Source organism: Lycorma delicatula, chromosome 4, assembly GCF_047948215.1.
Source record: "Lycorma delicatula isolate Av1 chromosome 4, ASM4794821v1, whole genome shotgun sequence".
Taxonomy (NCBI): domain Eukaryota; kingdom Metazoa; phylum Arthropoda; class Insecta; order Hemiptera; family Fulgoridae; genus Lycorma; species Lycorma delicatula.
Genome location: NC_134458.1, coordinates 64,706,882 through 64,725,784, shown reverse-complemented (window position 1 = coordinate 64,725,784; position 18,903 = coordinate 64,706,882). Strand labels below are relative to the sequence as shown.

At 28.9% G+C, this 18,903-nt stretch overlaps 1 protein-coding gene and 1 long non-coding RNA gene across 3 annotated transcripts in view; one reads left to right on the top strand and one right to left on the bottom strand.

The window, feature by feature from the left end:
* The window catches only part of LOC142323481 (protein seele-like), a 17,117-nt gene extending 10,751 nt beyond the window's left edge, over nucleotides 1-6,366 (top strand). For both annotated transcript variants that reach the window (XM_075363191.1, XM_075363192.1), the window contains exon 4: nucleotides 5,095-6,366. In XM_075363191.1, coding sequence (XP_075219306.1) covers nucleotides 5,095-5,232 — 138 coding nt within the window. In that variant the 3' untranslated portion in view covers nucleotides 5,233-6,366. The remainder of the gene's footprint in view (nucleotides 1-5,094) is intronic.
* LOC142323482 (uncharacterized) overlaps nucleotides 1-18,903 on the bottom strand; it is a 21,637-nt gene extending 2,734 nt beyond the window's left edge. The window contains exons 1-2 of the long non-coding RNA XR_012756105.1: nucleotides 18,686-18,903; nucleotides 4,846-4,970 (exon numbers count right to left, since the gene is read on the bottom strand). This is a non-coding gene — a long non-coding RNA (uncharacterized LOC142323482). The remainder of the gene's footprint in view (nucleotides 1-4,845; nucleotides 4,971-18,685) is intronic.

Here is an 18,903-nt window from a genome sequence, read left to right as displayed (position 1 = left end):
GAAATTACTATTCTTTTGTTTTTTCATTTAACTGCTGATTTTTTTTCCACTATTTCATTATTAGTACATATTTCCTGCTCATTTTCACTACCGCTTTCACGAAAATCGATTAAAATGTTAACATCAAATAATAAATTATCATTTCATGAATCTTTCATTGCATTTTGCTTATGGTTATGTAGTGCCATATATATGAACAAACTAAATACACCCTTCTGTATTTTTATTGAAATAATTGCACATAAATAATGTAAAATATATTTAATGTTATTCACATGTATCTCAGCAAAAATCATGAAAGAAAGAAACTGGTCTTAACAACTGTTCTGAGTTGGTTTTAAGTATCCCAGGTATAGTATAGTATCTTTCATCTGGAGGTCCCCGGTTCGAATCCCAGTCAGGCATGGCATTTTCACACTACAAAAATTATCATTCATCTCATCCTCTGAAGTAATACCTAACGATGTTCCCGGAGATTAAACCAAAAAAAAAGAGGTATAGTATAGTAACTGGAACATGAGATAACTCATTTGCAGCAGAAAAGAGGTTAAAAAAGAGATTTTAGTGAATAATTTAAGATAGTTTAAAACATAGATTTATAAATATAGTAATAAAATTTTGTGCGATAATGATGCACAAAGTTCAATTCAGAAGAAAAAAAGAATGGGTTGGTTGAATTGGTAATGTTTATTTTTTAATATAAGTATAAGAGTGTAAAACAGCTACTTTTTAATTCTTCAATAAGAAAAATTTTACTGCATGTTTATTATGGATTTGTATTCAATAACTTGTCATATGTAGGATTGAGTTTTTGGGGTTCAGCTGTTTATAATATTATCAACCATGTAGCAACGATAATAATACATGAACAGGGTATTTTTGCTCCAGAAAAGTGCCTTTCAAGTGACATTCGGTTTGAAAGTTAATGAATCTTATAGACATATTTTTGATAACTATCTAGCTAACTCTATTCACTGTGTGTTTATTAATTGATCACATGCTTTTTATGATAAACAGAAATTTAATTTAGACGTACCCTAGTGTAATACAAGGGCAAATAATTTTGGATCTGTTCAGATGTTCGTAAAACTGATTTTAGGGGATGTGTATTTTACCCTGCCATTAACTTAAAATTGTTTGGATTATTTCAGTATATTTATTGCAGAAAATTAAAAATCTGATGTTAATATTTCCTTTTTTAACAGTTTATTTTCTATTGAACAAATCATGCTTTATACGTACGAGTATATAGAATTAATTAGTATTTACTTAAACAGAATAATACTTTTAATGTTAAGTATCAGTTTCTGTATTTATAATTTTATCAATATAAATACTATTATTATTTCTTATTTGAAAGTTATATGATCACTTTTGTTTGTATGTACTTACTCCACCTATTCCCATTCTTTAGATTTTAACTTCACATAGATCTCTTTTAGTCTGTACAGGATCTCTTTGTTCCCAGTTAAATTTTGTAAAATTCAACCTAAGTTCCAAAATTTACTGAACATTACATATTCATGGCTTTCTGTGGCTCCTAGACTCATTTGATCATGTTGTTCTGTTTATTAGTGAAAAAAGAGTATTCTATTATTAAAGTTAATGCAGAGTTGTAAAAGCATAATTCCTTTCATTTTTTTTTAACTCTTTACTATCCAAGTATAATGTCTTCCTTTTTTCCCATATATGACATTCAGTCTTAGTATTATTGTTACTAGATTTTCATCATCATTTATTTATTTATTTTTTGTCTTCAGTCATTTGACTGGTCTGATGCAGCTCTCCAAGATTTCCTACCTAGTGCCAGTCATTTCATTTCTGTATAATCCCTAACAATTTGTTTTACTTATTCCAAACGTTGCCTGCCTGTACAATTTTTCCCTTCTACCAGCTGTCCCTCCAATATTAAAGTGACTATTCCAGGATGCCTTAATATGTGGCCTATAAGTCTGTCTTCTTTTAATTATATTTTTCCAAATTCTTCTTTCTTCATCAATTTTCTGGAACACCTCGTCATTTGTCACTTTATCCACCCATCTGATTTTTAACATTCTCCTATAGTACCACATTTCAAAAGCTTCTAATCTTTTTTTCTGAGATACTCCAATTGTCCAAGTTTCACTTCCATATAAAGCTTCGCTCCAAATATATACTTTCAAAAATGTTTTCCTGACGTTTAAATTAATTTTTGATGTAAACAAATTATATTTCTGACTGAAGGCTCGTTTTGCCTGTGCTATTCGGCATTTTGTATCGCTCCTGCGTAGTCCATCTTTAGTAATTCTACTTCCCAAATAACAAAATTATTCTACCTCCCTTATCTTTTCTCTTTCTATTTTTATATTCAGTGGTCACCTACATTATTTCTACTACATTTCATTACTTTCATTTTGTTCTTTTTTATTTTCATGCAGTAGTTCTTGCTTAGGAGTTCATCCAAGCCATTCATTGTTTCTTCTAGATCTTTTTTACTCTCAGCTAGAATTACTATATGATCTGCAAATCGTAGCATCTTTATCTTTTCACCCTATACTGTTACTCTGGATCTAAACTGTTCTTTAACATCATTAACTGCTAGTTCTATGCAAAGATTAAAAAGTAACAGGTATAGGGAACATCCTTGTCAGACTCCCTTTTTTATTACAGCTTCTTTTTTATGTTCTTCAATTATTACTTTTGCTGTTTGGTTCCTGTAAATGTTAGCAATTGTTCTTCTATCTCTGTACTTGAATCCTAATTTTTTTTAAATGCTGAACATTTTATTCCAGTTTACATTATTGAATGCCTTTTCTAGATTTATAAATGCCAAGCATGTTGGTTTATTTTCTTTAATTTCCTTCTAATATTAATCTGAGTGCTAAAATTGCTTCCCTTGTCCCTATACTTTTCCTGAAACAAAATTGGTCTTATTCTAACACTTTTTCCACTCTACTTTAAATTCTTCTGTACAGAATTGTAGTTAAAATTTTTGATTCATGATTAGTTAAGCTAATTGTTCTGTATTCTTCATATTTAACTGTTCCTGCTTTCTTTGGTATCATTACTGTAACACTTTTTGACGGAACTTCCCCTTTTTCATAAATATTACATACCAGTTTGTATAATCTATCTAATGCTTCCTCACCTGCACTGCGCAGTAATTCTGCAGGTATTTTGTTTATTCCAGGAACCTTTCTGCCATTAAAATCTTTTAATGCTCTCTTAAATTCAGATTTCAGTAATGTTTCTCCCCTTTCATTCTCATAAACTTCCTCTTATTCACCTATAACACCATTTTCTAATTCATTTCCTCTGTATATGTTCCACCTACTTATCGACCTTTCCTTTCATATTCTAAATCGGTGTACCATCTTTGTTTAACATATTATTATATTTTAATTTACGTACCACAAAATTTTCTTTAACTTTCTGTATGCCCTGTTTATTTTACCAATGAACATTTCTTTCCACTTCTGAACGCTTTTCTTTAATCTACTCTTCTTTCACTAATTTGCAATTCCTGTTTATGTTATTTCTTAATTGTCGAAAATTCCTTTAATTTCTTCATCAGGAGCATTCTTAAATTTTCTACGTTCATCCACCAGCTGCAATATATCCTCTGATATCCAAGGTTTCCTACAAGTTCTCTTTTTTCCACTTAAGTTTGCTTCTGCTGATTTAAGAATTTCCTTTTTAACATTCTCCCATTCTTTCACATTTTCTGCCTTATCTTTTTACTTAGACGTCTTGCAATGTCCTCCTCAAAAATCGTCTTCAGTTTTTCTTCACCTTTTCATTTCTTCCTCATCATCACAGGCACTTGTAGGCATATAGATGTTAACAATCATTGTCAGCTTAGGTTTTGATTTTATCCTTATTAAAATGATTCTATCCGTATGCATTTTGAAATACTCTATTCTCTTCCTTATTTTCTTGTTCATTGTGAAACCTACTCCTGCCTGCCCTTTATTTGACGCTGAGTTAATTGTTCTAAAATCACCTGACCAAAAGTAAATTTCCTCTTCCCACCAAACCTTGCTAATTCTTCCTACATCTATATTTAATCTATCCATTTCCCTCGTTAAATTTTCTAACCTACTATCCTTTTTTAAACTTCTAACATTCCACACTCTGACTTGTAGAATTGTTTTTTTTATTTATTTTATGGTGACCTCTTCCTTAGTAGTCCTCACCCGGAGATCTGAACAGAGGACTAGTTTACCTCTGGAATATTTTACCAAGGAAGGTGCCTCCATCTTTGTTTTATGAAGATGCAGAGTTACATTTTCTTCAAAAAAAGCAGCTGTAGTTGGATTCATGTTGATATAGCCATTTATGTCTTCCTGACCTACACCCTTAACTACTGAAAGACTGCTGCCCTCTTTCAGGAATCATTCTTTAGTTTGGGGTGAACAGATACCTCTCCGATATGGTTGCACCTTCAGTCCAGCTACTCTGTATCACTGAGCACTCAAGCCCCCTCACCATCGGCAAGGTCTCATGATTCGTAGAGTGAGATATTTTATGTACTTCAAATCATCTATTTCTTCATTTATATTTTCTGTTATTAATTTTCTTCATTTTTGTTTATATTATCTTGAACTGCTGAAGAGGTTTATATAAACTTGGAGTATTGTCTTTGGTTTGGCTGATGAATCCATTGTATTACTGCAAAATAATATAATTATTTTGCGGCAATACCCTTAGTAGCATTTGTCGCATTGCCAGTTGTCAATATGTGATAGATGTATTTTACTGTGTTGTGAAAATAGAGAGATTCAATTAATACAAAAGAACAATAACATATAGATAGTTTTTATAATTCACTATTATATAATAAAGGAAACTGATGATAGAGTTTACCTTGAAAAATATATCTTATATTACTGCTTAATTCATTGATTTGATTAGAAAAGATTATTTTAACATATGATTATCTGTTGGAGTTGTATATTCCATGTGATAAATGATGCAAATGTATCATTTAGCTGAAAAAGATAAAAATTTATTAAAAAATGTTTATTTATTAAAATAGGAATTCTCTTTTTTGTGTGCATATGTGTGTATAGTTTTCTTTCTGAAATACTTAAATTTTTTTGTTTATTTATACAGTGTGAAGAGATTTTAGAAATTTACGATGAAGAATTTATTAAAAATTTCCAGAAAGATGTGGCGAACCCAGAAGAAGAAATATGTGTGACATCAGAAATTTGTGTCGCCAGTGAAGATAAGAATAGAGATGAACTATAGTTGTCTCACTTTGTACAGTTTTTGTTTTATTTATTTGTGATAGAATTTTTGTCTGTTTTCTTAATAGATATATCACTAAATATTTAAATTATTATATTCCTGTTTTACAGTCTGCCAAAATTCACAGGTGTATAATCAGTGGAGATAATGTTTTAAAAATGTGTGATATGAAAAGTCTTTGTTATTACATTAAACATTCACAGATATATAATTCTAATATATCTTAATAGGCTGTGATTTTTATTTAAAAAAATAGGAATAGTTAAAGGAAAAATTTATTAGTCAGTGCCTTAAAAAGAATAATTATAAAACAAATAAAACTTCTTCAAGATATAGCAGTACAACAGCCTTTATTATTTTGTTACATCTTAACCAATATTTGATTTTGTTTTATTATTTATGTAATGTGGAAATCTCTATAATAATACAGAGTGAGTAAAAAAATCTGTTACAAATTATAAATTGAACTGTCATTGGCGGGAAAATTTGATTAGAAATTTGATGATCAGGTTGATATGCACACAATCAGTTACTCCTGGGTATAACATCTTTTTCTTGTGAATAGATTTGCCCTGCATAATTCAATTAAGTTTTATTAGAGTATTAAGTGGCTTCATTGATCCTACAGAAATAAAATTTTAATTCATTTTATTTTCTTAATCAAATCAATAGAAACACTTAAATTTGCCAATAAATAATACCTACTGGCAAAGTTTGATGATTTTATTATTGATTTACCTCATTTTGTGTTTTCAAGTTATGTTAAAGAACGCTCCAAGGTAATTCATTGAACAATTTAGCGCTTTATATTTGTTCAGATTTCATACATTTCAGCTAGTGTTAAACTATCTTAAAAGAACCTGCCTAAAAGAAACTATAAACTATAACATTAAGAACAAGTTGAAACTATGCTGTCTGACAATAACCATCTTTTTTCATAGTCAGTCATAATAGAAGTGAGATCATAAAATTGTAGTTTATTTATTTCATAATTGGTTGTTTTTGTCTATGGATGTAGTAGTTTTAGAACATAATTATATTTTGTTATTGTATTATTTTATTTCTGATTTTATGTTTGTAACATTATTTTCAATGTGGGTGATAATTAAAATAATAATGTTTACATGAAAATAATATTCTGTTCAAAGATTACTTGTGTTTTCCTTGAAATTACATTTGCTATATTATAATTAATTATTAATCAATGGGTCAGTATGTGTGTTCATCTTATTACGATCACAAATTTGTATAGTTATGTTGAGACATAACAAGAGATTATTGAAATGGAAAATATAAATCCATTTTAGTTTTTTTTTACCTAGGCTTCTCTAAGCCTCAGATGTATACAGTGTATTCAGAGAAATGAACTGTAGTATCAAAAGTAATATAATTAATTATTTAAAGCTGTTTTCTAAACCAAAGGTTGTATGTGGGTGATTTTAATGGAGCATATTCATTTCATAGCTAGTTATACATTAAGGGATGATTTCAATTAATCAGATCCGACCAGCTCTTAACTTCCTGTATCATTAAATATAACACAGTGGTTACAGCCTAGTGTGATCAGGAAGTCATTCAAAAGGTTATAAATTTTAATGGACAAGCCAAATTTCATCTACGAGAAATCCAGTATCCTACTGTGAAAATAGCTTAAATTCTAATTAAAAATTGATTTGCACTTGAACATTCGAAACAGCTTCTATTACCAATTCAAATTAATTGTAAATTATGTGTTGTGTGCCTTCTTTTCAAAAGTTTCCTGATCAAACAGCATTGTGTTGTTATTACTAAAAATCTTTTGTTTTAAAAACCATTTATTCTGCTTTGTTATTGTTTATATAAAAGTCATAGGCTGAACCAATTCACATGTAGACTGATTAAACATTTGCTGCACATGTGTGTGATCTAAAAATCAAAGTCGATTACTTTTAAAAGTATTTGTTTACTCTATTCACTTAGTGTGAGGTACTTTATGTTCAGTCTGCTAGACTAAGATTGATTTAAAATTTGATGAGACAGCTGTTAAAGAGACAAAAATACATTACACCGATCCATCTTTTGTCAGTGAGAAGCTTATGAATGTAGGTCAGGAAATGTGATGTTGGAATGATGTCTTTGATAAATCGTTTCTTTGGATAGATCATGCATGATTTTATTTGATATAAACTGTTCAAGTTAATATCAAATAATAACAAGCATTTTTCACATTTAAATTTTGTAACATTCTTTAGACTCATAAATTTAAGATTTCTGTTGGATAATGATTAGAATCAGAAGTAAAATAATTCTAATTAATATATTATCAGTCATTGCACAAACTACAAAGAGTTGTACATAGAGTTATGTGTTGAGTTATTTAAACTATTGTGTGTGTTTTAATTTTTTGAACGTTGTATACCATTTATATGTATTAAAAATGCTTGGTGCCAGATACAGCGTAACAAGAAGTTAAGAATACTTATCACCACTAAATAGCAGTTGAGGAGTCTCTATCAGTAGCTTAAGTTATCATAAGATATATAAAAAAACTTAACGAAATTGGTATTGTCATTGTTTATTATTAACTATATCTACTGTGTCAGTTAATAGAGTGATTTAAACTAGTAAATGTTAGAGTTCAGCAGAAAATTACCATTTTCAAATTGTTTATTTATCAGTGAAAATTCTTTTTTAAATTTATTAATATAGAATATTTCTAATATTTTCCTTTTTCATATTAATATTTACTTCTACGTTTTACAAATTAAGTTCTGTTAGTTATGTTGTTTAATATTCATATTTTATCTATTCTATATTGAAATCTATTTTGAAAAGATGTGACACAAAGATGTCAGTGATGTCTTTATCATTATGTTCTGATCGGAGTTAATTTTTTGAACATTGTATACCATTTATATGTATTAAAAATGCATGGTGCCAGATACAGCGTAACAAGAAGTTAAGAACACTTATCACCACTAAATAGCAGTTGAGGAGTCTATCAGTAGCTTAAGTTATCGTAAGATATATAAAAAAACTTATTATTTATTTATAATATGATGATTTAGTATGAAGAATGAGTTCCAGTGATATCGCTAAAAATTTAATGAATGCAAGAAAAAGCTGCTAAAGGAAACTACTGTGAAGAATATATAATGTAAAATTCTTTAATGTACACAGTTACCATAAAACAAACATATTCTGGGAACTTTTTGAAGCTAGCTTGTATATGTATGTTACATCAAGTGAATGAATATTTAAAAAAATCAAATCCTCAACATTTAGGAAGAAAACATGTTTCCTTCCAATCATTTAAGAAAACTGATTTTATTATTGCAGTTTTGTGGAGATTACAGATTTGGTTATTTTTATAGATTCAATTAAATTTATAATTTCTCTGATCCATTATTGATAAATTGGTCATTCATATAATTTATTTTCATTATTATCTTTTATTATGCATAATTTTCAAAGAGTATGACCCTTTAATCTGCTATTAAGTTCTACTATTGCTATATATTCAGTTATAAAAAGTGGGTTTATATTTTTAACATGATCTGCATAATTAGATTTTTGCCATGCTCATGTGCTTGAAAAAGATCTTAATAATCTATTTTTTTTAAAGCTGTTTGTCATATTTATATAATATTTTTTAGCTTTGTTTTTCACATTTTATTTTATAAACACCTGTTATATTACAAATATTTAGATTGGCTTTACTTTTTTAAATACTTTTTTAAGTTTTTAACTTATATAACCATATAGAAAATTGTCTTCATTAAATAGATTAGTAAAAAGTATAATAAATCAATGGAAGATTAACAATACAATAGAGTTAACTATAAATAATTAGCAATTCAGCCGATAAATTAGATCGTGGATAATTATCTATACTTATAGCAGATGAGGAGTAGCAATACTAATACAGTGTTTAGAGTGGACTTTTTTGGCAAGAAGAATTTTGTAAAGATAAGTTGTGCATAAATAATAATTATAAAAATAAACATACTGAAGTTATGAAATGTAGAACTTATTGATCACAGTAAATTTAGTAAGTGAATGAATGAGTTCTGCAGGAAAAGGGGGCATTTCTTTTCAGAACTTAACAAAGAGTGGTGTTAGATGATATTCTTAATAGTAAATAGTAAGTGTAATTAATCATATTTTACATTATATTCAGTGGAAATTTCTTAATGAAAATTTATTTACTACAATTTTCAGTTTCATGTATACATCATCATCAGCAACTGGTGGCAGGTCCCTTACGCCACCACTGCCTCCATCCATTTCTGTTTCCAGCCTTCTCCTTTGTTGCCTTGTAGTTTCCAGTCTTCACCACATCTGTTAACTTAATCCTTTTTCTCCTTCTACTGACCCTTCTCATGCAGTTGTCAAGATTCCATTTCCTCTAACCACATGTCCTAATCTGTTTCCTTTTCTTTTGTGTACTTCCCACACAAGTTGTCTTTCTTCTTCAATCCTGTTCAGTACTTCCTCATTCCTCACTTTATCCATCCACTTTATTTTCATCACCTTCTGCATATCTATATTGCAAAAGCCTCAATCCTGCCCTCTCCCTCTTTCTCATTGTTCACGTTTTACACCTTTGGAATAAGACAGTCCACAAATAGCATTTGGATAACCTCTTAATTCTTCCAGTGTTTTACCACATAGTAATTTTCTTTTCTTATTGAAGGCTTCTTTGCCATTGCTATCATTCCTTTTATTTCCATTGTGCTCTTCCAGTCCTCTTATCCCCATAATACCCAAATATCTGTAATCTTTTCATTTTCTATTCTTCCTTCATTTGTCCTTACCTCTAAATCCTCCTTGTTATTTACCTCCATTACTTCAGTTTTCATATATTTATTTTCAGTCCATGCTCTCTCATTCCTTCTTCCAGGGCTATTAGCAATCTTTGAAGTGCATGTATGTTATCAACTAGAATAACCATATCATCAGCCAGCTTTATGCATCTTATTTTTCGTCCTTGAATACTTATTCCTTCTTCCCTTTTTTGTAATATATTCCTTATATTTCAATGTAAATGTTGAATAGTGTCAGTGAGAGGCAGCATCTGTGCCTAACACCTTGACCTCTAGACCTATCTTCTAGTCAGCCATATTCTTATTTATTTTCATTACTGCTGTTTTTCTCATATAAAATTCTTTAATTAACCTTCTGTCTTTTTGATTTACTTTTTTCTCTGCAAGAATCTCCATTATTTTCTCCTATCTGATCAAATGGCTTCTCTAAATCTGTGAGGCAGACTCATTTTTCTTCCTCTCTAAGCATTTATAAAATTCTATTTGAAGTTCAACTACTCCAGTTGATGTTTTATTCTTCATTTCTTTAATTGCTTTCTGCACTTCATATATTAACATAGATGGTCCTTTTCAGCTACCTCCTATTCCTTTTCTATGTTTAGTTCCTCAAGTTTTTGTGTTGTCATATACAGGTTCTCCTTGTGTTCCTTCCATTTTTCTCTTACTTATTTTTCCTCATGTAGCATTTTACCATTCCTTTTCCATTTATACCATACTCTGCACCTTCCTATACATCGGTCTTACTGCTCTTTCTTTTCTAGATCCTCAGTATCATTGCATTCTTCCCTCAACCAACTGTCCCCATCTTTTTCAATTTCCTTCCTTAACTCATTGATTAATTTGTGATATATTGCTCTTTCATTTTCTTATGCCTTACTTTTGTATCGCCTTCTTTCTTCCTCTTTCTTTAGCATTTTTGTTGTTACTCATGGTTTCTTGCTGTATTTCCCTCATAATAGCTTACTTCTTCCTCTGCTGTTTTTACCAAGGAATTTTTTATTCTAATCCAGGACTCCTTACTGTTCTATATCTACTAAGATGTGGTCTTTCTGATAGCATGCTTTGTCCCCAGGGGATACCCACGTATATCTCCTTTCATAGTTTTTGAACCAAGAGTTGGTTATAAATAATTCTTTTCTGTTGGCAAAATTCTCCCTCTTCCATTTTTCACCCCTTAGCCAAATTTTTGTACCACACTTCCTTCTTCACCTTCTCTGACCACAGTATTCTAGTCTCCCATCAGTCCTTTCCTGATCTTATTACATCTTCAGTACCCTCTTACATCTCTTTAATATCTTCATAATTCGATGTTGGTATACATACTTGTATTATAGTTTAATCTTATGGTAACATCCCAATCCTTAACAATATTATCTACCATTAATATCATCACATACTTTCTGCACTTGTTTTGCTACTTCATTCCTCATTATTACTGTCATTTTGTTTCTTGCAGACTACAATATGTTAACTTCTCTCTTTATTTCACCTTGTCCTTTCTACCTTATTTCATTTAGTACTAATATATCCATTTTATTTATCTTCATTTCCTTCTTCAGATTCTCTAACTTTCCTCACTGTTACAGTCTTGACATTCCAAATCCCTATACATAATTGGTTCTTTTGTTGCTTCTCCCAGAGATCCGAATAAGAAGCTAGAATCATAGCTTAAAGGAATTACTGCTGGGATTTTTAAAAAGTGGTTTTCTGTTGCCTTCTGTATTCTAATATTTTTTTACTTTTGTGTATATGTACTAATTTTGTGTGACCATGGATAATTTGAATTTCTATGTATTGTGGTTTTATTTGTTGTGGGTTTCCTATATACTGACATTATAAATTGATTATTTTTGTTAATTTTACTGTCATCTAGAAAATTTATTTCTATATTTATGTCAATTTCAAAAGTAAATTTCAAATTATTATAATATGAATTAATTTTATTCAAAATTATTAAATGTTCATTGTGTATAATGGATTATAAACTACAATAACACAATCAACATACCTAATCCATAATGGATATAGTGTGTTTGAATATTGCCATAAATAATTTTATCTTTAAAATCCTGTAAATAAATCTCAGACATGATAGCTGATAATGGAAAACCCATTGGTACAGTATTTTCCTGAATATAATATTTATCATCAAGTTTAAAGTAATTTTGTTGGCAAATGTTTCTAAAAATAATAATAATGTTATCAATAAGCTATGGGTCTTCATTATTGTATTTTAATTTGTTTTTTATTATTTAAACTGTTTTATCTATGGCTATGGTACATATTACTAATATCGTAATTTACCATCCTAGTTTTTTCTCCAATTGTTAAATCTTTTAATTTATTTACAAATTCAAATCTGTTTTTTATATTGTATTTGTAATCCAAATTCATTTTTATCCTAAGTATTTTATCTATTGTTTTTGTTATAATATATGATTGAGCAGTTGTGAAATTTATCAAAGGTCGCATAGGTATACCAGATTATGTATTTTTGGAAGACCCGTTAATTTTGGTGCACTTGGTTCAAAAGGATTTAATCTAGAATGATATTTTAAGATATTGTTATAATTAAAAATTTTTTTTATTAAAATTTTAGTTATTTTTAAAAATTTATTAGTGGGGTCATTTATTTCTTTGAAATTATTTTCTAATACATACTGTTTCATCAGATTATTGTATTTTTTGGTATACATAATGACAGAAGTGTTGGTTTTATCTGATTTTAAAATATGCAATTATTCTTATTTAATTTATTTTTTAATTGGTAAATTACTTTTTTATTAATAGTTTTGGAAATTGTTTTGCAAGTCAAATTTTTACTTTTAATTTTATGAATTTTACTGCTAATGATGTTCTGTAATTGTTTTTTGTCATCAGGATTTACTTTATTAATACTCATTTCAGAATTGGTTACTATATTTTTAATAACATTATTCTTATCACCATCATTCAAATTAAATTTAAATGCATTATTAATGATAATTTTTTTCTTATCATCAAGGTCAACATTAGTAAAATTAAGACCATTACTATTAAGTAATTTTGAATCTATATGTCCATCTTTGGAATGTAAACCATTGTATCAATCCACCACAATGCCCTCCTGCAACCCACAATTGTCCAAACCCCTATAATTAAGATAATGCTCATTGTAAATGTAATTCTAATTACTATTATTTCTAATTTTTATCAAATTATTAATTTTAAAGTGTTTGGATTCATTAAGTTTATTTTTAAGAATTTCAAGTCTTGATCAAATTAAATACATAATTAAACATTACAACTCCCAAAACCTGTACTAACTGGAGATGTGTATTATACAACTTTATATTTATTAAATTTTTCTTATAATATGCATTTTTGATTTCTTGCTTCATTCTAAATCTCTGCAAAATTTTTAGTTTTTGTTATGCATTTATTAAATTGGGAATTTTTTCCTACTACATTTAGAGATGATGTTTAATTTAAAGCATATTTTATTCAGAGTTATTAAGTGTATTATATTTTGAAGTTTGATATGCAACTTATAAAATCTAAATGATAAATTTGTCGGGTTGTCATTCATAATGATTTTTCTAGACAATACTTATAAGACCCATATTTCTCTGTGCCCATATATTGTATTTGTTATAATCAACAACCCAAGTACAGAATTACAAAGTAAATAAAATGACACATAACCTTATTTTTTCTTTTCTTTATTCCAATAGCGCTTTCGTGGGTTCCCGCATCATCAGTTATATATAAATTATATAAAATTACATATCAAACATAACAGTATTTTTTTTAATAGTTAAATTAAACAAAGAAATAGATATAGAACAAATTGCTAAGCATAATGGTTGTAATGTTTCTTTAATTTATAATATATACAAAAAACAAATTTCAAAAATTAATAATACCATAACTGTTTTACCTATAAATGATAAACAAAAAAATTGACAACATATATTTAAAATATGTATACACTGATAATGCAGTTGAAAATATAACTAATATTTATAATGAAAGTAAATTTAATTCTGCATACAAGACAAACAACCATGTAATAAAATATTTAAAAAAATAACAATTACACCGATTTATATAATTTATGCGGAATTTATAAAATAAAATGCAATGATTGTGACCAAACATGTATAGGTAAAACTAATAGGTCTTTTAAAACACATTAGAAATTATAAAAATAATAAATTGGGTTTATCTAATGTTGCTGACCACCTTATTAATAGCAAACATTCTGTATCTGACATTCAGACAAATTTGGAAATGGTTGAAATCAAGAAATTTAATTTAAATAATAATAGTAAAAGTTTGGAAATTTTGGAGAGATTTTATACATATAAGTACAAAAGATTCCAACTTAATCAACTTTCAAACAGATTATATGAAGATGACACTCATAAAAGAGCACGTTTTTAGATAAAAATAGATGTAATCAGAGTGTATATAAAAAAATCCACTCAGTAATGTAAAATTGGCTGGCCAGGTTACATGGTATAAATTTTCTAATTATTATATATTTAATTTTAATTCTTAATTGATGTCATATTTAAATATATGTAGTTGTTTTATTTTATTCACTTTATGTTTTGTATATATGATTGTAATTTGAATCTTTTAATTTTTATTCTAAAAAAAAAAATTGTTATGTTTGATGTGTAATTTTATATAATTTATATACAACCGATGATGCGGGATCCCACGAAGTGCTATTCGAATAAAGAAAAGAAAAAATAATGTAAGTGTCATTTCATTTACTTTGTAATTCTGTACTTGGGTTGTTCAAGTTGGTTTTTGATTATAAAAAATACAATATATTGGTGCAGAGGAATATGGGTCTTATAAGTACTGAATTTAGAAAAAATATATATATACATAAATACATACACTTGTCCAACATTGCTTAAGTATGGTAATTTACAAGAATTTATTTATTAAACATTTCAGGTGTTATGGATTACTCGTATTGATAGTTGTTATTCAACATTTAATGCTGCATAAAAAAACTTAATCCAAATAACACTACTTAATGCTACAAAATTAAATAAAACAATCTAAAAATAAAGTTAAAAACCAATCTAACATGAATAAAATTAATGAATAGGGAAACTTCTTTCTCTAACATTTCCAGAACCTCTTCAGATTCTAAAAGAGCAAGTTATTTGTGTGGAAGGCAACTTGTTCCCTATTCTTGATGAAATGTGAAAGAGTTGGGTAATTTAATGTTTTTGGATCATGAGTTGGTAAGTGCATGAATAATTAACAATAAAGGAAACAGCAGACTACACAAAGGATGTAACCACATTTTTTAACTTTATAAACTGAATTAATAGAAATAAATAATTTTTTAATTAAACAAATTAAGTACATCACTATAAATAGCTTACCACTTATAAAATAACATGAGGATTTTTGTCAAAACAGTTAATACATTATGTGTAAAGAACCTTTTAATTTTGGAAAGTAGTAATTGGGGGTGCTGCGTTTTACCAACACTAATTGATATAAATATATTTGACTACAATTATGAGAAAGGCATTGATTATCAAGGGTTGAACTCTAGATTTATATATAATGGTGATATTAGCTGATAACAAAATGAAAGTAAATAATGATTTAAATATGCAAGATAGAATAATGAAATCTGGAATAAAAAGTTAACTTGAAGAAATTGAGTTACGAGATCATGCTATGAAGATAGAACATAATAAAGTGTAATAGCAGTGACAAAAGATTAGTAGATAGAAACATAATTTAGGAAATTGCATGTCACCTAATACAGAGGTAATAAAACAAAAAGCTGTATACAATTGGAATATGATTTATTTGATAATTCTAGTACCATAATCTACATGCAAGCAAGACATTAAAAGATTTTGTTGACCTACCATACTATATCATGAACTGAAAACTGGCCCCAACACTCATATCAGCTATAATCACAAGCATGGCTTATCATATTCTCATAAACAAACATGAGAATACTTTAGTAATTTCCTTTATTAATGTTCTTAAATCTCTGTTGGAGTACTGCAGATCATATTTGCAGAAATGTGTTGTCAAAATAAGTAGAACTAGTTTATTAAGGTTTCAAAAACCGATAGTGCACAATATTAGATACCAATAGAAAACAAACCTACCGAGTTGGTCTGGTGATGAATGCATCTTCCTAAATCAGCTGATTTAGAAATCGAGAATTCCAGTATAAGTCCTATGGATTTGAATTCTAGATCGTGGATACTGGTGTTCTTTGTTGGTTGGGTTTCAATTAACCACACATCTCAAGTAAGGTCAAACTGAGACTGTACAAGATTACGCTTAATTTACACTCTACATATCATCCTCTGAAATAATACCTGAATGGTAATTCCCAGAGGCTAAACAGGAAAAAGCAGTAGAAAACAAATCATGAAATGGAATGTTCTCCAAATAACTGAATAGACCAATTTGGCCTAAATAGATGCTGATTGTGTGATTGTTCAATACTAGTGTAGATGTACACTACAAAGTAGTGCAACTTTCAGCTCCTTTTGCAGTTTTGTATTAGTTCCTACTCCTAAAAGCTTATTGGGCTAGTTTACAGATTAGTCTGTTGATTAAAAACTAATTCAGGGACTGAGAGCTGATGAGCCATCCTATTCTGATATCTAGTGAATAATCTCACTTCTGGCTCTACATAGTTATTGTTGATCACTCTCAACAAGACTCAATCTTGCTACTGTAATCAACTCTCTTCTCACTAGTTTTGTTTTTTCATGTTTGATATTGGTCATCTAAATGAAATCAAGTCGTAGAATATTATTCTTACAACAAGAGAAAAGGGAAACATCTTATTGGCTTAAATTATTGAAATAGCTGAATTTGTTAATAGTTATACTGAAATGCTCACTTTAAAAGACTAACTGACACTCCAGGTCTGTGAGACCAACATAAAGAATTAAACTCATATATCATATTTTTATGTATTAAATAATAACAGGTAAGTTCAAAAGGCATTTATTAATAAAACTTGTTTTAAGGGAAATAATTCCAGCTTTTAACGTTTAAAAAAATTACACAGCAAATCTAACGTATGATTTTCATAAAAACTATATTTATTTATTTTTACACGACTGCCCAAAAAGTAGTGTAATATATTTAGAGTGCATGTACGTATATATGTTTGTACCGTAACAGCTCAACGGGCGAACCGATTTAGATGTATGACCTCGCGTTGGAAACCTTATGTTAACGGGAATGTCATAGGCTATATAAATATGAATATATATAGTAATGGAGATCTGCCGGTCGGAGCACAAACTTTAATGAATTGAATGTGAGCCTGAATCACTGTGTTAGCCGGATTTGAACTGAATGATTCAAATAAATTGAATAATAATAGAATTAAATTTATGCAAGTAAATAAAATAATTTAAATAAATTAACAATTTTCTGTTTAATAATAATGGGCTTACTCAGAAAAATCGAGTGGGCTGTGCTATGCGAAGACCAACATGAGTCTGGTGAGCTTCCACAAACGGTCTGTGTCGAGTTTGAGGTAATGCTATCGGATTGGGAATAGATCACTGTTGTTGATATTGATGCTTTAGGGGGACAGGGCAAAGTGGAACGGCCTATGCTGCCAATAATGTTGTGCTAGGCTGTGATGGTGCATAAACTACAAGGGACTACCCCAAGTAGAGCTGTCGTAGAACTAAGCACTCGTAACTTTGCCAAGGGCCAGATCTACGTAACAACCCACCGGGCTGGTCTAGTGGTGAACGCGTCTTCCCAAATCAGCTGATTTGGAAGCCGAGAGTTCCAGCATTCAAGTCCTAGTAAAGCCAGTTATTTTTACACGGATTTGAATACTAGCTCAGGGATACCGGTGTTCTTTGGTGGTTGGGTTTCAATTAACCACACATCTCAGGAACGGTCGAACTGAGAATGTGGAAATGGAAATCTGTAGTCAACATACAGCTGAAAACATTGCAATTGAATTGCAAGATAAATTCAATGAATAGGCTATTACTGACAAAATAAGAGTAATTGTTAATGATAATACAGAAAATTTAAAAGCTGCTATTCGCAATTGTCAGCTTCGCCATAATCCTTGCTTATCGCATACAATTATTTTAATTGTCCAAGAAGCAGTATCAGAAATAAAAACAATTAACATAAAATTGAAGGCAGTTGTTGAATTTTTTAAACCAAGTTTTCATGCTTCCTCCAAACTGCAAAACATGCAGCATAAAATGAATTTCAAAAAATTAAAACAGGAAGTGCTACACGATGGAACTCACTTCTGCACATATTTAATAGATTATTAGAAACAAAAGAACCATTAATTTTGACTATCGCTTTGGTGAATCCAATTCTAAATAATATTACATTTGATGAGTGGACAGTTATAGCTGAAATGTACAAATTATTGAAAATGTTTGAAGAGATAACTATTGAAATAAGTTCAATAGTTATAGACAAGACATATACTTAAAATTATATCTTTTACTCAAAATTCTGAAATCGTTAAAGTATGTAACAAGATATTAAACCAACTGCAACATAGATTTAAGGATGTTGAAAATAGTAATATTTTACTTGAAAGCATGCTATTAGACCCTCAATTTAAAAAAAAAGGCTATAAAGATGAAGCATCTTACCAAAATGTTTACACAAAATTTTCACAGAAAGTTCGAAGTATGCAGATCGAATAAGGTGATAGGTTTGAAACCAAACAAGAAATTATTGAATCCTACATTTCAACTGCATAGGAAGATTTTGATAAAAAAGTAACACCAATTTTAACTAATTCAAATCCAACAGTTGCATGAATTTTAGAGCTGGATAAATATATAAATGAATCGCTCATCTCAAGAAC